The sequence below is a fragment of the Cyprinodon variegatus genome, unplaced genomic scaffold, assembly GCF_000732505.1.
Source record: "Cyprinodon variegatus isolate N-32 unplaced genomic scaffold, C_variegatus-1.0 Scaffold454, whole genome shotgun sequence".
NCBI classification, from domain to species: domain Eukaryota; kingdom Metazoa; phylum Chordata; class Actinopteri; order Cyprinodontiformes; family Cyprinodontidae; genus Cyprinodon; species Cyprinodon variegatus.
Window position 1 is genome coordinate 206,474 of NW_015150907.1, and position 26,048 is coordinate 232,521.

At 37.6% G+C, this 26,048-nt stretch overlaps 1 protein-coding gene across 1 annotated transcript in view; it reads right to left on the reverse strand.

Annotated features, from left to right (window-relative positions):
* arhgef17 (Rho guanine nucleotide exchange factor 17) overlaps positions 1-26,048 on the reverse strand; it is an 85,791-nt gene that overhangs the window by 18,010 nt on the left and 41,733 nt on the right. The window contains exon 2 of the mRNA XM_015389318.1: positions 4,191-4,268. Within this exon, the coding sequence (XP_015244804.1) occupies positions 4,191-4,268 (78 nt within the window). The remainder of the gene's footprint in view (positions 1-4,190; positions 4,269-26,048) is intronic.

Here is a 26,048-nt window from a genome sequence, read left to right on the forward strand (position 1 = left end):
CATTTCTGACTGTATATCCCTGTAATTATTACACACTGTAGCTTTAATAATTCATTTTAATTTTTTTACCAAATTTAATGACTTTTTTCCTCCAGCCTTTCCAGACACACATCGAAAAACTGCTGTTTTTATGCAGAGAACAAATTATGTGGACTCCCTTGACTACTCAGGAGTAGAGACAGACCAATGCTGATTTTTCAAGCAATTTTTTACTTCCTCTGTTTACGTTACACAACTTAAAAAAAGAAACACTAACAATTTAAACAAAACAATAACAATGCATAGAAAACAGAGGGAGCAGCAAGGCATCACCTGCTCTCAATGGATAGCTGCTGAATGCACTGATTAATCGGCAAACACACACTCCAATCTGCTCATGCCAATACAGGGAACCAGGTTAATATCAGCCAGCGGATGTATAATACCCCAAGGAGCTCAATTTAATATAAATACAGGAAAAAACCTACTTAGGCCCTATCTTTAGAAAATGGTAAGAAACAAGGCTATCTCAGTACCAATATGTTCTAGCAGGGGTAGAGTTGTTTCACTTTTAAGGTTGATTTTAGTACAAACTGGGTTTCATTTAGTCAGGATCAGGAATGAAAACTTTAAAATCATCATCCTCAACTCAGATTTTTTTTGTCCACTATTACTTTTAATCAGAGTATGAGCTGTGTAGCGACAGATCACCTCCACAACTTGATCAAGATTTCGTTAAACAATGTTGCCCTTTTTTGTCTCCCGCTTTTTAGCGATTGCAGTCTAATGAGAGTGAGTCAGAGACTAAAACCCACGCTGCGAACCATTAAACATGAGAGAATTTAGGAAATTCAGTTTAGGCAGAAGTGGACTCAGCAGGATATGATCTCCTGGCTTCAGAAACAGAAGCTTACTGCCTGGGCCTTATGATAGCTTATGACTAATTCAATCTGCAGTTTACTCCATTTGATATGAAGACAGGTGAAACAAAGACGGGTCTGAGGGTCTCTTCAATGAGGCACTGATTCAGCTTGGGCTTTTTTAGTACGCATAAGATCTCAGTATTTTACAGGAATTTCCAGATGCAATAATGAGAAAAAAGATAAAGTTGTGTGGCTTTTAACAAGGTTTTCATGAGTCATGTTATGAAACGGCAAACTAAGTCCTCCTTTAACTCTTTATTAAACACAAACTGTGAAATGTGTTTTAACATGATTTGATCCATGTAACTTTTCTTCTGGACAGCAATTACAGTAAATGCACCAAAATTCATTACATCTTCTCACCCAGGTTTTGCAGAAGCTAGCTGTTCCTTTCTAGATTTATGTTGCAAATAGCACTATATACATGCAGACACATACACTTCCAATGCAGTTTATTCAAAAGAAGGGGACACATTGTATTTCTATTTGTGCAATGAAAACGAGGGAGAATACTTTTTTTTTTTTTTTTTTTTTTTCAGAACTGAGCTGAAAAACTAAGCATGTAACTATTTAAGAGACCATCTGATTGCCTTAGGAAAGAATCATGCTCAGTATTTAGGTTTAAGCTCATTCTAATACCCAACTAATTTTAAATGTTTTTATAATTCACCAACAACATGTGCTGATTTATCCAACTTTCAAAATAAACCTTCTTTGACTTTTAATGATAGATATGAACTAAGGCTAAACTTCCTATAAACACATCTATCTTTAACTATTAATAGAATAGAAATATCCTATATTGTGACTCAGTGGGGAAATTCAACTCTGTATCCTTTACCCAGACTTAACCTTTTATTCCTCACAGATCTGTTTACCTGTTTTACTTCACTTATACGTTAAACTGCAAAATCTGCTACAATAACAGCTGCAGTTCAATATATATTTAATTAAGTATTAGCTCCAGTAGAAAGTTTCTTTTTCAGTTTCTATCAAATAAATGTAATCCTCCTGGAATAAAACTTTAATTAAAATGGTAAAAGAGAACATTATATTAGCAGACTATAGTAGGGAACTGTACAAATTATAAGTGCTGAGGTGGCTGGTTATAAGCTGTGGATTTGTCATTTTCGGTTTAGTAGAATCAGGAGCTTCCAGTGTTTAATTGTTTTTTTTTTTATTATTATTAATGCCAGGAAAAAACGTAGGAAGCGATCAAAATGCCACAACGTTGGAACATAAAAAGGTCTAAATGCTGAAAAAGATTGCAGATTGGTGACACAGTGACTGGTTAGGAGGAAGAATTTGGTGATCTAATGAGAAATCTGGAAATAAATGGTGTTTGGGGTGCAATGTTAGTGGAATTGTTAGTGACTACGCATCACCACATAGATTGTCTTTCATTTAACCCCCTACCCTGTCTCTCAGTTCACTCTGGTTCAAACTGTTATTTCTTTCTGTTCTCTTTGTATACCTTAAAGAAAATGTAAGTGGATGCTAAATAAGGCAAAGATAAAATCCTTACAATTTTAGCTTTAAAGTTCATTAGCAAACTGTGAATTGGCAAACCATTATAACTGTTTTATTAATATGTCTGTCAGTAAAAGACCTGCAACAAGTGACATATGTGCAAACTGACCATTTATCTGAGAAACCAGAAAAGAACGTCAAGGTAAACAAAAAATAATGGATGTATTTTTAAAAACAAGATTTTTGCAGCGTTTTCAATGTTTTGAGATCATCAATGTAAATTTCCATTGAATCCTATAAAGCTTTTGAATCAAAAACAAGAAAATCATGAATTTTGTTTTGTATTATTGGGGTCTGGAGAAAAATCATGACAAATATCTGCTAATTGAAATCAATTGCATTTTAAACACAGCAATTAAATTCAGTAAAACCACATAGGCTGGCTTTAGAATTAAGTATATTTTACTATTTTTTAAAGTTATAGTGGTCCAGATTCCAGCCCAGGGATCAGCAATCTGCGCCTCTGCAGGAGGATCCACAGAGCCAAGGGCTTTTATTATTGGCCAAAATGATGAAGAACCAACAAATGAAAAACAGCATAACATCAAAAGCCAGTCTTGGAAGCTTTAGCAGCTAATTTTTATGACAGAGTATCATTAAAGAAACGATTTATATGTTTCTAAACCAATTGTTCTTATTGTTTCTGGGAAATTATGTGAGAGTTTTTATACATAATTTCAAGCATCCCATAAAAAAAATACATGCTTCGTCTTGCATGTATTTTTTTTTTCTAAAAACATTGCAAATATTTATCCCTAACAATATTTTGTATATAATCAAAAGGCCATGTAATTTATGGCTATGACTTCTTTTTAGCAGGACTAGGGGCAAAATGACTCTGATTTGAAAGGTTGCAGACTCCTGGTTTAGATCCTCCTGCATTATTTTTAAAGTACAAAGTTTCAGCCTAATTTAAAGGGGGAAAAAATATAATAAAATATATGCAAGAAATTAGAATCAAAGTTTAAAAAGAGCAGCAGCTTTGATAAGCTGGTTTCAGCTCAGGTGAAGACAGACATCTGAGCCAATCACTGCCAACTACAGTGTTCCAACTCAAAAGTTTTTCAAACAGTAAATCCACGGGGTCATATTTCAACCCTGGCTGAGCGCCGCTGCAGAGTGGTCTGCGCTGAAGCACATCAGAGCCCCCCACCCCTCAAGGATCTGCACTGTCTCTGCAGTCTCCGTGGTAACGCTTCTTTTTTCCCCCCGTGTCGTCATGGGAACACAGCTGAGGATTATTCACTTTGTGGCCACACACAAACTGAGAAATACATGAGTAAGAAGAGCACAGTCAGCGTGCATGTGTGATGTAACAACGCTCACACGCACACTGCAGCCAGGCGGCACAACTGGGTGATCAACGTTAAAAAATGGGAATCTGTGAGTGTGTGACTGCTCTGGAGGGATGGAAGGAAGATTTGGGGTAAAGGTTAGTCAGTTATTAGAGCGCAGACGGGTGTGGGATATACAGGAGTGGTTATGCTTATACGTGTGTGTGTACGTGGGCAGATACTGCTGATGACAGTGAGTTGTGATAAGCATAGCAGATAATCCTGCCCAGATGAATGACAGTAAGTGGATTATATAACACCTTTGCTACCTACATATGTTATTCAATGCCTCTGTGCTCAGAGTTTACAAACCGCTTGTTAGTTTCTGCCTTTTATGTGTACATGGTGATGTGTTTGTGAGTGAAGAAAGATGGTTTATGAGGGAAGGAGAACCTGCAGATGAGGGGGTGTTTGAGAGCGTCACCTGAATAAGAGTGCGTAGAGATTCCACGTATGACTGCTCGGTGTCCAGGAGGGTCATCATTACATGTCTCCTCATGTCCTACAAAGACAAAGGAAACAAGAGGGATACATGAAGATTAATCACTGAATTTATTTCAGACTGTGGCATGCAGACAATTAAAGATTGTGAAATGATAAAAAAAACACATTTCAAGGTTGTTCCCCAAAAATATAGAAAATCTCTAAATAAAAATAAAATATTATATAAAAATAAAACATGTATAATATCAAATCTTTGAGGAAAAAAAAAATCTAATTTCAGGTTTTCATAAATACTTGGTTTAAAAAAAGGTTTATATAACTGCCATCAATATACTGTGACATGTAATCATAACCATCTTTCTGAGAAATCAAAGATGTTTGCTGTTTTTTCACTGTTCCTAAGGTCAGAATAGGTCAGCTAAAGAGCTTTTTTCTCTCTGGCTGCAGTATTGAGTAGCGCACTGTGCCCCTTCCCCTACCTGTTGTCAAGCCCTGCTGGTCAGCGAACTGAAAGAAGCTATTACTACTGTTGTTCACTAACAACAAAAAGCCATATATTTGTGCAAATTTCCCTGTAAATGTAAACACAGACTGACACGATACGAGAAGTAAAGCACATCCACCTATCAGTCTGGGAAACTAAATAAGGCAGATAATTTTAAGTAGGCTACCTGAGCCTAAACTATACTTATTTATCAGCTAATAACAAGTTTGTCATTCCTTTAACTCTATGAAATACAAACTAAATATCAAAATATAACCCTTCAAATAAAACAACCAACAAAACTAAGGGATATAATCAATAATTTTTGCATCCAAAATCAATACATTAGCATAAAGATTTAATATAGCAATTCAGTTTAAAATAAAAACGAATGAGATCAAGTTCTACATGTTTGTTGGAAAAAGTTGTTGAAATGTTTTAAAACTGTAGTATTTCTATTCAAGGTTTATAACAGCATGGCATCTGGTTTTCTGCAGCTTTCTAACAAATGTGCGTGTTTTAAATAGTTAAACTTGAAGGAATTTTGAAATAGAATAAAAGACTCCAAACACATCTTAATGGTGCTTGATACAGACAGCAAGACATCACAAACTGCAAAGTGTCTGTTTGGAAAGAGACGGAAAAGTCTCTTACAGTTTTTGGCATCTATAAAAGCAGCTGTAAAGTCTGCACTCTATAAAACTGCTCAAGTATTACCAAAGTTTCTTTTCAGAGTAATTCCTCTCCAGTTTATTTTAACCAGTACTTGTAAACGGCCCTTCTTAAAATTCCGAACAAAAGGAATAAAAACAATGCTGCGGTTGACTCCTGCTCTGCCCCACAGAGACAAAACCAAGTTGTTCTTTAAGACAATGCAAGTTCCATTTGCTTTACTTTGTTTATAATATAACGGAAATTATTTTATCTCCCTTCAGCAGAATATTCACCCTCAATCCAGGATGAATGCATTGCTTTATTTTATCGGCTTCATGGGGAAGAGACAGCAGCAGAAACACAGCTAACACCAAAAAAACACCAATTACTGATGATGAAAGGCATGAAATCCTCACCAGAAAAACCTGACTCAGCTAAACATCCTCGGTGTGACTCAAGAAGATACGTGGATGAAAGCAAAAACCTGCTCCAACATACCGGCAGCAGGAAGGAAATAAGAACGAAAAATAGGAAGGCGACAAGATAAAGGAACGCAGGATGTTCAGCAAGAGAACAATAAATATTAAGCTGGCCTCATATCATCTCTATATTTTTCATATTGTACTTAAAATACTTTTTTACTTTATTCTTACTTTATTTGCAAATATACCATAATGTGAGATTTGATTCCAATTCCAACATTTACAGGAATAATTCTCTATTTTTAGTGATAACTTTACATTGTGCTGAGTAGAAGAGTCCTGTTAAAAAGTTAAGGATACCCTAGAGTTATTTAAAGTTTTAAAGTTATGGCAAGTCTACTCAGACCTAATATGACAAGCCTGACATGGAGCACAAAATCTGGAGAAGCAGTAAAGATGCCCCTGAAAATTAGAGGAGATGCAGAGAGCCACAGTTCAGGAGGGAGAATCTGTTGACAGGACATAAAGAAAACCTCCAATGACAGAAATTAGTCAGGGGTCCCAATAATAGAGATATGTGGAAGACGGTGCCCTTGTCTTATATATAAAATAATTGCAACTTTCTGGCCTACATGTGAAAGAGAAATAAGAGTAAAAATCATCCAGATTAGACATTTCCCCGAATTTAAAAACATAGTGTTGTCAGCATCATGCTTGGGGGAGAAGGAAGATGTCCATTGTTGATTACAAAATTGAGGCCATTAAATACACAGCAAACTGAGCAGAAACCTGTTTTGAGTCCAAACTGAATGACCTTGGGGTATTATGCCAAAATTGATCAGAACTTTTAGTCTCTAAATGTGCAAAGCTCGTAAAGCAAAGACTCACCCCCTGTAAGACTTGAAAGTTTAACTCAAAAGTACCAAAGCAAAAATACCATTATATAAAATTCTTCCTCACCGAGACAGCAAAAAACCAAACTATGTTATTTTACCTTCTTTAAAAAAAAAATCCACTACTTTGTGTTGGTCTATGAAATAAAACACAAAGGAATATAAACAGATTTTTATTTTTGTAACCTGACAAAATAGAAAAAAAATTGCCGGGTCTTCTATGACAATGTACATTACCCAGAATTTGAACATCTCCAATTGACACTTTTCTATCAATGTTACACCCATTGAAGAAAATTTGATAAGATGTTTTTATTCAAATGCTACAAACTTCCAACCAAGGAAATTGCACTGTTTAAAAATCCCAGAAGTGAGAATATTCTTCACTGATATAATAGAAGTAGCATTCTCTGTATCATAGTTTTTCTACTTTTTAAAAATCAACTGATCACTAACAGTGCAATGCATCCCTTCCTCTTCTGTGATGAAGCTGATTGTATTGTTTATGTTTCATTTAGACTGGTGAGAACAGCAAGGGGGGTCTAAAGAACATGGAACATGTCAGACGTATAATCTAGGGGGAGGATCTCTGGGGAGGTTCCCAAAATATTCTGGTACCAAACAGGACATAAATATCAGTGGGAGCCACAGGCAGAACCCTGTGGTGCTTCTACAACCACAGCAGCTCTTTCTCCCTTCAGCCGTCTTAGAAAGAGAGGTCGCATATAAATACGCGCCCCCCCACCTCTTTGCCTGCTTCACTCTGCCAGCAGCACTGTGCCCTATAAATAACCTTAACAATAACTTCCCAGAAAGGGTATGTTTAGAGTTTGGCAACCGATGAGGTCCCAGCGGCTCTGTGGGGTTCCAAAGGAGGCCGAAAGGTGGTGTTTGGATGGGAGGAATGTGTATCGTTTTGGGTGAGGGGGGCTGTGAGTGAGAAAATTATTGTTTTCAGCAGAGTAGAGAGTATCTAACAGTTTTGTTTGTTATTTATATTAATTTGCATCCAGTATCCCTTTTGTAAAAAATAGTTTTCTTTAGATTAATGTTTGCATTGTTCTGTTTACACCTGTCACATCGACACAAACATACAGAGAAGGAAATAATAACAGAACTAAACAAGGCTGCCAACCACACAATGGAGAGTAACCATCATCCCTTTATTTTCCATAATTACCCTGCAACAGGGGAATGACCGACAATACTTTGGTATACTACAGTAGATAAAACAATCAGTAGGACCAGCATCAGATGTCCTCCATAATCTGTGACGGTTTGTTTGAGGTCTGTCACCAAAAACACTTTTCTTATCACAGATATCCCTCTCAGATGTTTTAACACATGTAAATACTCAGTTACAAGAAGTTATTGAAAGTAAAAATATATATACTTATATCTGACGACTGGAAGAACTTGAGGAAAGAAACATTTTGTGAATTGGTGATGAAAATTTGAAGTAGTAGTCATAAACAATCGTATATTGTCTGCCAGAAAAAAACATGTGAGAGGTAGTATGAAGGTCTGGGGATGTTTAGGCTGCTGAAGTGGACAGAGCCAAGATTTCTGTTCCTTAACGGGAAATCCTGAAAAGATTCTCCCCCCCATCAATTCGTCACCTTAACCTCAACGGGCACCAAAATGTGTGGTTCTCTAAATGGACATGAATGCTGGTAAGTGGTTAAGTCTAAACTATGATCTGTTTTGAGATTCTGTGATATTAACTTGGACTGTTCATGCTTCAAAACTCTCAGATGTGACTTAGTTAACATGTTCAACAAACAAAGGTAGGTCAAAATTCCCCAAATTCCCCAATCAGCTAAATGCTGATATATCCTAAGTGCTTGAAGTTGAATGTTTCCCCTAAAAGGTGAAACAAGAAAATTATGTTTTTCTACAACACTGAATCTACTTCCAGATACATTTACACAAAAAACTATTATACTTTGTGAGGCTTTCCAATGACTTTTATTAATTTCTAATCTATTTTTACGGCCCAGCCGTGACCATTACCATTAACCTAACCATAACGCGTTCAGACATAACCGTAAACCCAACCTAAACTTAATTCACACCTTAGTATTAAACCTTACACCTAACCCTAAAACAGTGTTTGAAACCATGGGGTGCAGGCATTGGTCCCTAAGAGGAGCATTCGGCCCCCACAATTTGGTATTATTTATGGAACAGGGCCCTTACAATGCAAACGCCAATACGCATGTTCACATACACACATACATGCATGCACAGGGGGGATCAATTTTTATATTTTGAAGAATCAGGAATGTTCCTCCCTCAATGACTAGAATGGACCCAAGTTTCTAATTGTTATTCCTAGTTTTATTGATTTCCCAATCCAATATCGGTTCAATATCAGGTACTGTTCTTAAATGTTTTGGAAGGCCTTATAAAAATAAATACTGACATGGTAATAAAAACACAATGCTTCTGTCTAAAGTTTATGTAATCTGTTGGTTAATAATAAATAGGTCTGTTGTTCTCATACCCATTGTTGCTGACTAATGTTTTGAGTAATATCACTTGATTAAACATTTTCTAACATGCCACACTAGTATTAAAAGTATGTATGACTCATGCCAATGACATTTAGGGTCAGTATCAGTCCGTTCTCAAAGTTGAAATATCAGTGCTGTATCGGATATGAAATAGTTGTATTCGGACATCCTTACAAAGTCAGTTTAAAGCATCTGGATTGACATTTAACATTGACATTTAAATTGTAGATCTTTCTGGACTGCGACTGAATGAGAAAACCAACTATATCTGCTAAGGAGAGCATCCAAACACCCAGCTAGAATCATGACAGCAGCTTTATTATAGCTAGAGAAAAATGTGCCAGAGAAGCAACATGTTAGGGGAAATTATAGATATTAGTTGGAGTGAGTACCCATGCAATAATGGATGCATGCTGTAATCTGATCCTGAGTCAACACAAGCAAATCCTGAAAAAAACACAAACACCTAATCTTTAAATATCATTGTCACTGTTTTCACATTGTTATTGAAGAAACAAAATACTTGAAATAGATAAGAGCAAAATGAAGCATTTAGGATTGATATCAGAGTATGTAAACTTTTAACAGAAAGTGGACCTGAGGAGAAGGACTCATGTAAAAATAAACTCATTAAATCTATTTTTGTCATGCATTCAGTAAATTCATAGCTTGATGGTCAAATAACTTGTTAAATTGCAATTAAATTCTAAAATTGCATTTAAAGTTAAAACCATCATCCTAAATCTTCTGATATAACAATCAGCACACACTCAAACATGCACACCCACACACACACATATGTTATGTACTTGAGGGGACTTTTCATTGTCTGCCATTTATTTCACATTTATTTGTATGCCGCAACCCAACCATTACAAACATTAACTTAACCCTGAACCTACCTATCCCCACAAAGTAAATAATACTCAGGTCCACAAACACAAAACATAACAGGACCACAGCTGACACTGTGAATTTCTAATTTCAATTAAGCCTAATCTACAATGATTATATTAGCACATGCACAGCTCTTAGCCAAACCGAAATCTCTGTTTATTCAGAGCCAGCGTAAAATAACAAGAATTTACAAATGTACATGTAGGATATGTTAGTCTCTTCTAATAGATGATAATATTGCTGATTAAATCACCTGCTTTGGAGATGAGGAAAAACAGTAAATATCTTCTTTTTTTTTATACCATGAAGTCAAAAAGAGGGGGAACTTCCCTAAAGACATGAATGTTCCTTATTTTCTTGGTTGTCTTTATTAGATTACACACAGACACACAAACATCAGAACACAGTGAAATAATGCTAGGAATGCCACTTTCATTTCATGAGCTAGGTTACCATAGTAGCCCCTAGAAGAGTGGCTGAATAATCACAGCACACCAAGTTTCACAGTAAAGTTGACAGCAGAGTGGGACCAAAGAAAACCTACGCTTAGGCTGCTTAAACTAAGGAAACTAAGGAATGACCAAAATACAAAAAGAGGAAAGAGAATATCTGTGACAGGCAATTGCAGTGGTTGAACAACATGATTTAATTTTGTATTTTTGAACATTTTCAATCAATATTGATTCCTTACCAGACAGGACACTTACGAAGCAGCCAGAAAGGGAAACAGTCTTGTCATCACAGGTATGACAGCAGAGCATGTGTGCCTAGCAGGGTCGGCTGCTGCTCTCTAAAAAACAATGGAGGCTAGATGGTGTTAATTAAATCCAAATGTAACATATTGCATTAAAAAATGTTGAAACACATAAAACATGTCACTTCAACAAATGAAAATAGATTTTGTGAGGCGCTCTGAAATAATACACCCCAGAAACCATGGAAAGAGCTCAGCACCACACGACTGTTCAGACTGAATGATGACTTTTCCCACTCGACTCATGAGGAAAACCTTCTCGCTGTCCGGCCACTGTCTGTCAAAAGTCCTTAAATATGTTTGCCAATCAGCATTAGGCAACCAGCTTCAGGACCCCACCCCCTGTTCTATAGACCCCCTAAGAGGTTAAGCGTCACCGGAAGTGACGTATTTTAGCATGTTATTCAATCAGGGCTCTACTTTCTCACTGCTTACCTCAAACAGACTGAGGTTAAAACCTTCACAGTAAGGAGGCCGACAGGCCGCTATAATGCTGCTCCAGAGTGGAGGGGAGATCACGTCCAAGAGCCGAATAAACAGCTGATTAATGCCGTCATGCTCATGAAATCAGGCGCATATTCAATGCAATTAATGACTACATTTATGAAGTTTGACAATGCATATTTTAACAATACTTTTACTAAATGTACAGGGAAGGTTTAGCCTCCCTAGTATTCAGTTGTAAATTGCCACTGGTGCATAGCATGCACATAAAAAATTAGGCTAGTTCTTAGAATAAGGTTAAAATTATCATTAAGCTCAGAAAGAGTGTTATTTCTTTTTAGTTTCAACTAAAACTAAAACCACCCTCAAAAAGTGTCTTTTTTTTTTATCTGATAACGGAAAAGGGAATTTTGAGTAAGAAGCAAATGGGAAAGCTGTAGAGCAGGACAGAAATTAATTTTGTTATTACATTGGTTAGGTTTACCTCACCTGGATGTTATTGTCTTAGCTTGATTATCAGCTAATATTTACCCCCTTTCATCAAAACATTTTAGAGATTCATAAGCCATGGAAAGCTGGCTGGGGATCCAAACCCAACCCCCTCTACAGCTGAATCACTTTCAGTAAACACTGAGTCATCTGACACACTTTTCCAAGCAGTCATGATTTATGATATGCACAAGAAAGTTTCTGAAGTCACAGAAAATATTTTTGCTGGTTTACAGTATATAGTATTTGGAGCCACATTGAAATATGCTACCAGTCAAATTATAAACAAAATAAACAAGCCCAAGTTAGCCCAACTTTCCAATAAGTGCGTCTAGGTTGTTACAAAACATCATTATAGAAAATCTAATATTATTTTATTACATTTTGATGGTACTTAAGCATATGGCACTGATTTATTCAGGTAGCAGTTTTTATATGTTGTATTAGAAGAATGTAAAAGAGTTCTTTTTGTACAAATGGTCTTTAACAGACTTTAAAATACCATTTTTCATTTAAAAACAGCCTTTATAAAGCCGGAGGAGTTCTTGATCAAAAGCATTTTAAGAAATTATAAGATTGGATTCACTCTGAAACTGAAAATAACAAATTATTTCTATGGTTTACAATAGCTTCTGCTGAAACAGATTTGCTTACAACCTAAAATCAAACACTCAAAATAAATATTCAAATAGGAAAAATTATTTGTTTCACCTAAAAAACTCAAAATTTTTCACTAAATCCAGAATTCTCCCCTCTAAATGGAACAGAGAACATTAAAAAAAGATAATTTTATGACCATTCAGGCAGGTTTAAATAATCATTATCTTTCATATGTCTGCTCACTTTTCTACAACTTATTTTCCTCTTGGTACCAAACACCAGCATGTTCTTTGAGATATCATGCGCTTCCTTTAAAATTATATCTAAAGTTGAGCAGAAAGATTGATAGGTGTGACATAGGCATCATCTAGATTAAAAACACACCCAACAGAACTAATGAGTCATCTTCATTTTAGAAGTGAAATGAGAGAACCTTCATCATCTCAACACTGTGCGTCTCAGGAATGATGTGGCTTTAAAGACAGAGTCTGTTTGTGTTATTCAATCGCCCCACAAACAGAGGAGTGGTGATCATTTTGGGAAGGCAAGTCCGTACATCGCAGTCTGTTCATCTGAGAGGGGATTTACATGCAAGGCTAAAGCAGTGAAACATTACAGGTTGGATTTTTCTCTTCTCTCCAACACGTTCACAGTGTCTGACATTAAGCTCATTCAGCTGTGTGACTGTGTGTGTGGTGGAACAGCATGTACTCCTAAGGTAACCATGTCCTCTTAAGCTTTAATGAGGATGTGGACACAGAAATATTCCTTCAAATACCCGAGCATTAGACATTTGATCATTGGATGACAAACATAGTAAAGCCATCCAAAGATATTTGATTTATTTTGCTGCCTGACATGAAAACACACTAAACTTTTTAACACCTGTTTGGATTTTTAAGATAATATGTATTTATTTGAAACCAGAAGAATAAACTTTTTCTCATATGTGTTTAGCATTTGGTAGAATTGCCCCTTAAACAGGGTCTGACATTTTGAGAGTCGTTCCACAAGCATCTCACCATAGTTTACCGAGATTCTGACAAATAGCTCCTTCAAAAAGCTGTGTATGTGCGTCTGGCTTGTAGGCTGCCTTATATACACACACAGACCTTTTCAGCAATGGCCACACATTTTCTATGAGAGTAAGATCAGGGCTTTGTTAAGGTCCAAATGTCCTTTAGGCATTTTCTAATTAATTAGTGGTATATTTGGAATCATTGATTCATTTAAAACACCAAACTGCAACCAGGGTTTCACCTGATATGTTGCTTTAATTCAGTGGATATAAACTTGGATCTCATGATGAGGTAGCAGTGGTCCCACAGGGGGGTCAAGAAAATATTATTCAACCCCAACTCAGTGGACCCTTAAGCCCAAAGGACGCCTAGTCGAGGCATATGAATTTAAAAGATATATTTGGTTTTACCACAGATAATCAGGCATAGTTATATCTACAATACTGTTTAAACTAAAAATAAATACTTTTTTTTGGCCTTTCTACCCAGGACGGGTTTTCTTTAGGATCTAATAACTTTTTCAGGGGTGGCAGTTCTGAAAGTCACTTGGATCATCTTCATTGCCAGACCTCCCTTAAATGGATGTTCCTCCGTCCAAACAGATATGGCAATAGGGATGGGAATAAAATTTGGTACTTTTATTGGTACTAACCGAATTTTATTGGTACTACCAAGTACCTATTAATATAAAATCAAACAGGAAGTGGGCACTGTACCGGTCCGTCGTGATGAATAGAGAGCTGAGTCAAAAAGCGAAGCTCTCGATTTACCGGTCGTTCTACGTTCCTACCCTCATCTATGGTCATGAACTCTGGGTCATGCCTGAAAGAACTAGATCGTGGATACAAGCGGCCGAAATGGGTTTCCTCCATAGGGTGGCTGGGCTCTCCCTTAGAGATAGGGTGAGAAGCTTGGTCATCCGGGTGGGACTCGGAGTGGAGCCGCTGCTCCTCCACGTCGAGAGGAGCCAGTTGAGGTGGCTCGGGCATCTAGTTAGGATACCTCCTGGACGCCTCCCTGGTGAGGTGTTCTGGGCACGTCCCACCGGGGGGAGGCCCTGGGGAAGACCCAGGACACGCTGGAGAGACTATGTTTCTCGGCTGGCCTGGGAACGCCTTGGGGTTCCTCCTGAAGAGCTGGAAGAAGTGGCTGGGGAGAGGGAAGTCTGGGCCTCCCTTCTTAAGCTGCTTCCCCCGCGACCNTGGCAATAGGGATGGGAATAAAATTTGGTACTTCTATCGGTACTAACCAAATTTCATTGGTACTACCAAGTACCTATTAATATAAAATCAAACAGAGGAAGTGGAAAAGTGGTCGATATTCCATGGTGGACATGAGCACAGCCTTTCAACAGCAAACAAAACAACCATGGCTAGTAGAAAGTGTTTGAGGCTAGGGCATCAATTTCCAAAAATGTGATGCAGATTATACCTGAAGCAATATTTGTGAAACAAAGAACGCAGCAGAACTTCAAATCCAAGAATTCCTCTAGTTAAGCACAGGATTTTTTACAAGGCCCAACAATCTCAGATCAATTCCTGCATTTGCACCGTCAGCATCCGTTAGTGGCTCTTCATCTCCAGCCTGTAACATGAGGCAGCAGCATCCTCTTTAACTTGTCCAGGTAAATAGGTTCAGTGTTTTAGATTATGTTTGCATGCTACTAAAAACAGGTGCAGTTAATTAGCGTCACAAATTTCTAAGTGAGTGTCGGTGCCGTATCGGTTAAACTGTAAACAGTACCACTCCCTAAATGGAAAGAGAATTGTTGCTTTGTCTCGCTATCCATCTTGGCATCAAAAACTGACAAATGTTGTAGACCTCTGCCTTAATGTATATCTATAGTTTTCCTTTCCTATGATGAGAAATACACCAGTCCTTCTGGCAGTGAAACACCTACACAGATGAGGTGATGTTTCCAGGCTTGTGAGCTTCTTAATTTCTTCTCGAAATATGACAAACATTTTAGCAGTTTTAGTTTCATGGGATCACAGAATATTTCTCTAAAAATAAAAGCATTTGCACCTCACTGCATTTGTCTTGCTTTGTAACTAATGTCTTCTTCCTCTCTGATTGGTGTTTTAGTGAAGAACTAGTTTTTGTGGATACTAACAGCCTCTTGCAGGTGAAAACAAGCATCCTCTCAACACCTTTTTCGTTTTGCTAGGGAGCTGATACACGCATACAGCAGCATAACACGTTATTCTTTATTTTTCCTTAAAAGTATAATGGCTGAATGTTTTCATTTTGCATTCAATTTATCTGAAGAAATCAAAGTAGCCCCTTCAGGTCCATAACTGTCTTTCTGACATTTTTGGTGATTTTCTTTAGATTTTCCCATGACTCCACACAAGGATACAAATTTGAGGTTTTGCCTTGTAATACATCTACTAATGTGCCTCCTTTTAAGTCAGTTGTGGTGAAGATCACAAAGAAATGACATCATGATCAGAGCTTTCCCAAAATTTTTAAATATAGCCATGCCCGTGGCATGTAAACATTTTGCTTTCATGAAAAGACTAAAACGCAATGTCACAAAAATCCAGCAAATGATTTTTTTTTTTTGTAAACTAAAACTGATCCAAAGGGGGAAAAGGTTTAGTGTGGTTTAATGTATGGAATGGAAAAGAATGGAAAGGTAGGTGAATGTGGAAAAATTATTATCAGCCATATTTCATTGGGAAAAGTTTCTTGCTTTTGCATCAACTATAAATATGTAATCCTGCTGAATCCTGATGTAGCGTAATCTTATAAAACAGAATTTAAAAAAATTAAAAATAACAAATTGTTACCAACCCTGCCAACCCCCTTCCCCTTTGTGTAAAGTGTTGCACTAAAGACGTTAAGCCCTTAAGCACCTACTCAGTCCTCCTGTTGAACACAGCTGAAACCAGTTGTGTCCGATCAAAACGTCGAACACTTCTCTTTTTCGCAGTGACCCGTTTTATCCCTCCAAAGATCCAGATTTGCACGTGCCTTTATAAAACACAGCTGGGAGAGCCGCAGCTGCAAGCAATCTCTCCCAAACAGTCACAGACATACAAGGTTATGATTCAGACTTCATTATGTCTGTCTCTTAGTTACCAAATTCACTCTAATATATTTAGACAGAAGAGCAGCTGTTAAAGCATCTGATTCTTCTTGATAGAGTTGGAAGAAGAGACAGAAATACAGCTCCACAGTCATCAAACTATGTGTATTGGTGTGATATGAAAGATTAGAGGTAAAGCAAGTACAACAGTACTGTATAATGGAGCTGTTGTTGGCTCAAACAGCTGGTGCTTTTATATTGAACTTCATTACCCATAAGGGATCATTGTTAGATTTGGTATTAATTTTGCCCTCAAAAAATTTTTTTTGTTTTTTTTTTTTAGCAGTGGGATACATAGTAAAATATTTTGAAAATCAGCACTTAATGCAAAAAAAGATTAGAATTCCTTTAAAAACATGTATTTGCGACTATTTGCATACAACAACAAAAAAACTTTTTAACAGAATTTATCAACAATATTTTCTAGTAATGTGGACTAAATCTCATCCCTGGACTAAAAAGCATCATTCTGACAGAAGATCAAAGCACAAACAGGGTCCATCATCATATGATGAACAGCATCATATCAAGCTGTGATTAAAGCAGGAGTCACTCACTGAGACATCTTCTGAGAAACACAGACTTTGGCTAAAGTTATTTTGACTAAAAGGATCAGTGACTAAAAACCTGTTCTGTCCTCCTTTTGCTGCTCTCGTCACACCTCTCCTACCTCCGCCTTCACTCTCTTCTCCTCCCCTTCTTGGCGACTGTATCCCCTGGCAACAACTCAGCAAAAGCAGCAACAGGCTGCCTCCTGGTCCAAAGAGAAACGCATCGCCTACAGCGCTTTCTGTTCACCTCTCTACCTCTGAGAAAATGAAGACCTGGAGAGCTTGAGGCGGTAGAGTCAGAAAGTTAGAATCCTTCAACTCAGTCTCAAGTAACCAGCATGCAGATATAACCTTGATTTACATTTACTTCCAAGCTGCCAATTGTGCTAATCAATAGTTTAACATCAACGGATAGTACTGTATAAGTCACACCTGGGACTTTTTTTCCCCGCTGACCTTTTGATATTATAATGAACTTTATCAGTTCAATATAATATCATATGGACCTTAATGCACTGAATTATCCAGTAACATTCACTAGATTATAGCGACAGGTGTCTATCTTAAGAAAATTCATTTCTTAAGTGTATGTATCAGTTACTGAAGTGTAACATTTCCCTAAGACAAAAGTCCATTTTACTTCTTTCTTAAAACAACATCTGAATCTTTTGCACATAATTTTTTCTCCTCGACTGCAATGCATGCGCCCAGATAGTCTTATGCAAAAATTTTAAATGGGGGGAAAAAGTTGTTTCATTAATTAATTTTAAAAAATGTGTTGTTGTTTTTTTTGGATACTGATCAGTGCAAAATAATATGATTTCACTGTTAAATATAGATTTGCAGCTACATTTGAGGTGGGTAATATATTAAATCATTATTGTTATGGTCAATATACGCGCTTGTAATAATGCAACTCTAAAGAACTGCCTGGATGCCATATTTGCATGAGATATACTGATATTTATTCACATTTAAGGTTAAATGGTGACACTATTTAGTCCTAAATTATTTAAAACCGTGGCATTGGTTTAAAGAATATTTTCCTTTTACCATAATCTTCCTTCTAACTAAAATAAACACCAGTCAGTTTACTATTGAGGTTTTACTGTTTCAATGCTAATACATGTTTTTTTCTTTTTTTTTTTTTCTTTTTTACCAGATATTGAAATGAATAATATAATCATATGAAATTACACTTACAATCAAGCAATTATAGGGTTGTTGTTTTTTCATTTTTAACTGTCATTTTCCACTAATTATCTTGAAAGCATCGTCTGTCTAATTTCCTATCAGAAACAAACCTCTAACTGGTTGGATGAAAATCCTTTTACGGTAAAACGTAATATAACAGGGGAAAGAACAATTTAGGCTTCACTGTACTTTGATCCCTCACACCTGATCCTGCTAAAGCTTCCAGAAGCTCTTCTTGAAACAAAAGTGAGGAAAAGGTGGATTAATCATGGAAAATACATGAAAACAAACAAAACAGTAACAACAAAACTGCATATTTTCCTCATGCTGTGCACCCCCCTTACAGGTCTACATGTTCAAGTTATCTTATTTTTTTAGTTTGTTCCTCCTCTCACACAGGAACGCCTAAACCGACCCTTATGTAAAAGGAAAAATCATCTAAAAAAAATAATATCAAACTTAATGAGTGTTAACTAAGACTGCTGGCATGGATTTATGAAGGAGCGTGGAGGACAACAGAGTAAGGACTCAATGTTTATGTGCTGGAGATAATCGTCTGGTTTACTCAGATGAATTCTGAGAAATGAGAAGCATGAGGAAAATAGATAGAGCGCCTGAAAAGGAAGACAGGGGTTTGTAAAAACAGGTTTATGGAGAAATGAAGGACTGTGAAAAGGAGGAAATGGGTCAAAAACTGAAGAGAGGAGAAATGTGGAGCTAATAGGAGGAGGAGGCTGGATGGATGGAGTAAAATCTAAATTGAAGTGGACAGGCAGGTGATAGTGTCCCAGATAACCATGGGAGGATGTCACAAACAGGAAAAAGAAAATCCTAATGGGCCAGCTGGTTTACCTCTCCACCAGGGTTCCAGGAGCAAAGTCCGTTGCCATTTAAACTGCCACCAGAGTTGCCAGTGCCACCGACGCCGCTGTTATTGGTTCTGAACTGATCCGTTCCATCTTTGTCCACCATTTCTTCGCCTCCACCACCTTCTCCTCCTCCTTCATCCCCTGTGTTCTCTCCACTTTCGTTCATTTCTTCCAGAGCGATGCTGAACTGGGCTAGGGTCCGAACCATCTGCAGCATACGGACCGCTCCGTGTGCCTGAACGCACCGTTGGTTTGGCACATAGACTTTAAAACTAACTCGAGGCAGTGAGGTTTCAATCTAACTGTTTATGCACACAGATCCAGGCATTATGTCCAAAAAAAGAAGGTGAAACACAATCAGACACCTGAGGGATCTAACGGCTCTCCTCGTACTTACAACGCACTATGCATGTTCCCTGTTTTTGTTTTCCCTTCTCAAAACAACCGCGACCTTATAATTGAGTCCTTCAGGAAAGCAATCTCTCTGTAAACTGCCCACTCTGCCATAAATGAAGTCTCGAGTCTTCAGTGAGCCTCAAACTGTGGGTTTGTTCAGCAGCAGGTACGCTCAGCTGCGCAGCTCGTCAAAGCGTGTGTCCTGTGCCGCACACACTTCCCAAATGCCAAGCGAAGGAGCGCACTTCAGCATGTCTGATCCGTTTCCACTGCATGGGTGATGTAAGCAGAGTCAGAGCGCACGACAAGGTGTCTATGTGTGTGTGCCACACGCGAGACGCCCAGCGTGTGTGTCTGTGTGGATGTGCGTGAGTGTGTCACAGCCCTCCCTCTGGGTGTGTGTATAATAGGAGACAGCATGCAGGGCAGACGCTCACAGCGCGTAGCTCCACTTCACACCAGCCAGACTCGACCAATCATCAGAAAAGTAATGGATCCGCTGAATTTGGAAAGGGATGAAGCACTAGAAGGTAACGGGGAGCTTGAGAAATCCCCCTAAGGACCTTCTATCACACAAAGAATATTGTAATTGCAATACTGCCTAAAGATCCCTCTCTTTCACCTCAGCTGAATATAAAACCTTAAAAAACATTCAATTTAACATGTCTGTTTTTCCCCCCATATAGGTACAGTTACTGGAAGTCAGCAGCTTTATCAATAAAACTATTATCTTCAATCTATCTAAAAATGCAATAAGATGTTTACACCTAAGTGCATAAAAGCTACAGCAATGCACTTTAAACCCACTTAGAGAAGTTACTTTGGGGTTTTTAAATTTAAAAATGGGGATTAAATTGAAATGGGGCTGCACAGTGGCACAGTGGGTAGCATTGCTGTCTTGCAGGAGGGATGTTCTGGGTTTGATTCCCGGCCCGGTCTTTCTGCATGGAGTTGGCATATTCTCCCTGTGCATGCACAGGTTCTCTACGGGTACTCCGGCTTCCACCCTAAGTTAAAAAACATGACTGTTAGGTTAATTGGCTTCTCTAAATTCTCCTTAGGTGTGAATGGTTGTTTGTCCTGTTTGTCTCTGTGTTGTCCTGTGATAGGACAGCTGGAGATAGACACCAGTACGACTTGTGACCCCAGCAGGGATAAGCGTGATGGAGAATGGATGGATAAATTAAATTTAAGAGTAATAAAATTAAATTGTAAAAAGCAAATTTAAAGGATAGCTACAAGTGTAATCCCTCCTGGCCTATAGGTGGTGCAATCACACTTGCCCCCTCTCTCAGTCAAACCTTTGATTGAACAATTTGCCAGCCAGTTGACATGTTCACCATTAAAAAAATGCATCTAGAATGAAAGTGACTCTGAGCCCCTTATCCTTCTTAAGTCGGGAGCATCTTTCAAGAACTTGACCGATCATCACCCTTGTTTTGCTTCGCAGAAAATTGGAGAGATGCAACGCAGAGATGAAGCCACTCCTCAGCAAAATCACAAAATACAACAATCTGGTCATGCTGGAACTCTGTTTCATTTCAATCTACTATTCCTTTTGTTGCAGAATCATTTTCTGTCAACGCTGGTTTTATAACCAGAAGTGAATATTTAAACGTGACTGTACTGGAAAATTTTATATTTTCAACTAAAAAGTTGAAGCTATAAGAAAAAAAAAATGGTAGTTTCTTGCTTATTGAAATGAGCGGTTTTAACATAGTCCAAGTATATTGCCTCATATTACAGGTGTGGGAGTTCTCGGGATGCGATAACATCCAATGCCATTGAGTTAAAACTTTGCATGCAACATATAATATTCACCCTGTTTGATGAAATTTCATTTCTGTAGACAGAAACACCTTGGGCAGATCATGCAGAGATGCTAAAGGTTACAGTTTTGGAAATTCAGATGAGAAAGGAGAGAGAAACACTGGATACATGCTTATATATTTAACAAATAAAACTGGCATTTTATTACACTGTGCAATCCTACGAAGAACCATGACCGAGTTAAAAATGTAAGCATGCGGTATGTAAGGTTGGCATCACCTGACATATGGAAAATATCATTGGGGAATACACCCTTTTTACATTACTTTTCTTTTACTTTTTTAATTTTTTAAGTGCACATAAATGTTTTACATAACATTTTAAATAAAATGAGGTTAAATTAGATGTTTTTTAGATGGTTCTATTAATATTTTTTAATTAATTTATAGGGAAACTATACCTTGAAAAACCAATACTCCCAGTAACTGGCTGGGTTACACTTAGCAGCAGGAAGGGTAACCAAGCCTCTGCAATCAATCATTCTTTTAAACTGGCATAAAGAAATTATGTTTTCTGAATGAGACAGTTAAAGAATATTCGCAGCCTGTTTCAGATCATACCAAATTATCTCAATCAGGCAACTTTGATTTCGCTACTCAAAAACCTTCATTTTTTTGAGAGGTGGATCTGGTTTTGATCTTTGAACTGCAGTAGAACCAAAGTGAACTTCATCTTAAAATCACACACTGATTGCCAGACATTTCCCTTCATGGTTTTCTGTTGGAGAACATAAATCGAGAATCCATCAATTTTAGCAGGTTGTCCCAGACCTGAAGCAGCATTGCAGAACAAATGTGAAGCTACAGAATATGGCAGAAAAGATTCATCTTTATCCATTTGTGGTGGATGGCTCTACCTACAGTTTACAGTAGTTTTATGGCCTTAGAACCCTCTTTTAAAATACAAGATCCGAGTTCCTAAATAAGCTGATGATAATAACACTATTAAAGATCAATAGTAAAAATAAACACAAGAAATAGAGATCTAGCTTAATTTTCTTAAAGCTTTCAAAATCCTTTGTGTTGAACTAAAATAAAACAGTCCAACAGATCATCTGAAACGCTCACTAGTTTTGTGATCAAAGAGCTCAGTGTACAACATATCTTGATCATTTTCCTACTAAAGATAGAACTGCAATTCTAGTTAAGCTCCAACCCTCAACAGGAAATATGAACTTTTCTGTCATGCTTCAAGCTGCTTTAACATAAAAAAACTATTTTGTCTTCCAGCTGAGATTAGAAGGTAACTTAACAGAAAGGTCACAAAGGGACATTTAAAGGTCGAATTCATGACAGGAGAAATGGCCTTTCATCTCTGCGGCCATAAGAGCATCAGAGCAGCTTTTAAGGTCTGAATAGCAACCTTGTACCAATAAACTGCTAACGTAGATTTAACTCGCTATAAAGTAAAAAAATGTCCACCTGCATAATTATTTCCAGATAATTATAACCACTGATCTTTCCCTCATGATGTCAGATTGTTTTCCCTCTTTTATTATGTGTACAGAAATGATGTCATTGCTTGAAGCAACATAAATCCTTTGCTGCGGCTTAAATGTTTTTAGAGATATTTTTGATCCATTATTGAGTACTGGAAAACAACAAACAACTTCAAAGTCTTAGAAACCTTAGAAGAATAAGAAAAAAAAACCATCAAGCTGGTGAGAGTCAAACTGTCGACCCAAAAAAAAGGTCTCCCAATGGATTCCAATTCCCATTCACATCAGTGATGCTTTGCTAATAACCTGGATGTGTGCAGAGACGGCTGCAGTGGTACTTCATGACCCACTCCAAGCCATTTTCTTTTTGCTGCTTAAAACTCAATAGCTACTTAAAAAGACTTAATGGGAGTGAATTGACTTCCACCCAAAACACTTTCAAAAGATCACCAACACATGCAAAACACATCTAGTTCCCGCACTGAAGTTATAATCATAAAGGCCTAAAAATTAACAATCTGTCCTTGATGTTTCTTTTTGAATCAAAGTGCATTTTCACCCAATTCTGCCTGGTTCCAACATAAAAAGACAGCTCGTTGTCGCTCCTCTAACTACAGTGTTGGAATTACTATTCAAAGTAGGAGATGGTCAAAGACTCTGCTGGACTCTATAGGACTGGGCTCACATACAATGTGGCTGCAGTCCGAGTGACCCAAGGAATTAAAATCAATAAAAATCAGTGAGGACATTCACATCAGCCCTGGTGCATAGGTACGGTTACAGAGGCTGTGCAGCTCAGATCGATTCTGCAAGATTTGCCCAAAGGCAGCAGCCTTATCTGCGTAAAGCTCCGTGATTTCAAAAGCCAAGGAGAGAAATTCATGTACCAGAAAGGAAAGAGTCCTGGTGATTTACAGAATACAATCAACCCAAAAACTTTCACAAACTTGACTAGGAAAAACAAAATGAGTAAACAGATACATGAACTTCTATTGGAAGAAGAAAAATATATTTATGTGTACAAACATTAAGCTTTGTCCTAGTACTCCTAGAAAGACTGTGAGCCTGTTTTTTCTGCAGCCAGAGCTGCAGCCGTGCCAGTCTGGTCATTTTCTGAGTGACTGTAGTATGCCTGCATTGCAGTCTGTGTTAGCCTAGAGTTATTAGTTCTTGCAGTAAGTTTTACGTTCTTTATGTATTTAGTAAATGATTTGATCTAAGCCCAGTTCAAAGCCAGAGGCCAACTGTTAGCCATAATCAATTCTTGTGCTATGCAGAATACAAGAACATCCAAGTCCTCTGATAGTTAAAATATTCAGTTGTTACTAAGGTGTGAACACTCCAGACCAAAATCTAAAACTGAGAAAAAAGGTTTAAGTTTTCAAATTCCACACTGATGGGCCATAACCCTGGCGGGAGACCTAAATGATAAAAAGTTTATTTAAACTGTTTTTGATTTTTTTCCATCTACACTCAAATGTTTTCAATAGGATTTAGATCTAGAGAGCAAAGAAGGCAGTTATGATCCTGAAGATTGTCCTTTTTCCATTCACCGTTTTTAATTGCAATGGTTTCCTGTTAAAAAGGTTAGGATTCCCAATGTTCAGTATGAATGGCTGGTGTAATGACTCTAGCCCAGCTGCAGTCTGATACTCCCTCACAAGTAGAAGCTCTACTTATCCATTAAATGATAAAGCTCAAATCAATTCAGACATTCTAAGAACATTTTGAAATAAAGTCTGAACAATGTGTTCAGAGGCTTTGCTTGTGCAGCTGAGCAGTGCCATCATAGTCGCCACCAAAACCTGTTTTCATCAGCATCAGTGGTATCTTGTTCCCATAGCAACTCATCAGAACTTCCTGTTTAGTTTACTAATGGAGTTGTTGGGTCATGAAGGATGCAGAGAAAAGAAGAGATACGTAAATGCGTGAGAGATTGTGAATAAACTCAGCAGGGGAAAGACAGGACAATCTGTTAGTGGCTAGTGGCGTGCTGACCCAGATTTCCCAGTGGTGTGAAATCACTTTCTTTCTTTCCCTCTCACACGCATCCTCCACCACAGGCTGTAAATGCATGGCTGGCTGAAGATACCAGACATCCTTTACAAGAAGCAAACAGGGTTCCTTATTGTTTTCAGGTAAATTCTAGAGGTGAGGGATTCAATTCAGAGGAAATGGTTTGTTCTCAGCTAAGATACAGAAGAAAACCAATCATTTAATAAACAGAGATGATGGTTTGGTTCAAATTCATTAGCAGTAAGAAATGACACTCAACAAGAAAAGATATGGTTTTACCTTAAAGTATCTCCCATCTCTGTTTGATAATGTGTGTGTTTTCCTTCCTGCTCCGTCTCTTTGCTTTATTGTTTTGGTCAGTGTTACCCAGAGCTGCTAATTGACAGCCCCTGACCTGCTTCTGTCACCCCACCAAAAACCAAAGGCAGACATTGATAAATGGGTGTAAGAAATGGTGACACACAGCAGAAACGTGGGCTGACATGTGCTTGTGTGTGTAAGTGAGACACACTAAGCAATACCTCTGGAGAGGTCAAAGCAGGGTTGGTAAAACAGATCAAATCAGGTATTTTCATCCCACACCTGTGCAGGCATACAGCTAGTACCATGTGTTGGTCTGACTGTGGCCTGGTTTGCGACAAATGTCAGTGCTGGGGAAAAGAACTACCCATTAAATATAAAATAAAATGCTTATTTACCACCTATCTGTCCATATTAAACCTCCTAATCACTGCAGCTAGAGCTTTTCTATAACTCAGGTTTTAGATCGACTGCATTTATTGGTGATTTAGCACACAGGCACATGAGAAAAAGGGAAGACACATTTTACTTAATCCCTTTTTACTCTATATTTTTACAAAGGCTTACAGGGTTAAAATAAAAAAACATGCAAAAATGTCCACTTAAAAAAAAAATAAAAATCATACTTTGCTTAAACATCCTGTTTTTTTAAATGTTAAATGTTATGTATTATGTACTCATGTATATGCACTCAGGGTGCACTCATTCTTATGAAATGTTTTACAATTTATTTTCTCTCTTAGACATAAGCATTTTATGTTTTTACCATAAGACCAAGTGACTAGAGGTACAATATTTCATGCAATATGTAAACAAGGTAGTAATGGAGCCAAAACGGATAAAAGACAAGTAATGCTAGTAATATAAGACGAAGATTGGTTTACTACCACTTTACTAAAGTTGGAACTGAAGCTGGTAAAGCATTCAGATATTGCTTCCAAGGTAATGGATGCATAAGTATGCAGTAATGCCAGGAGATGG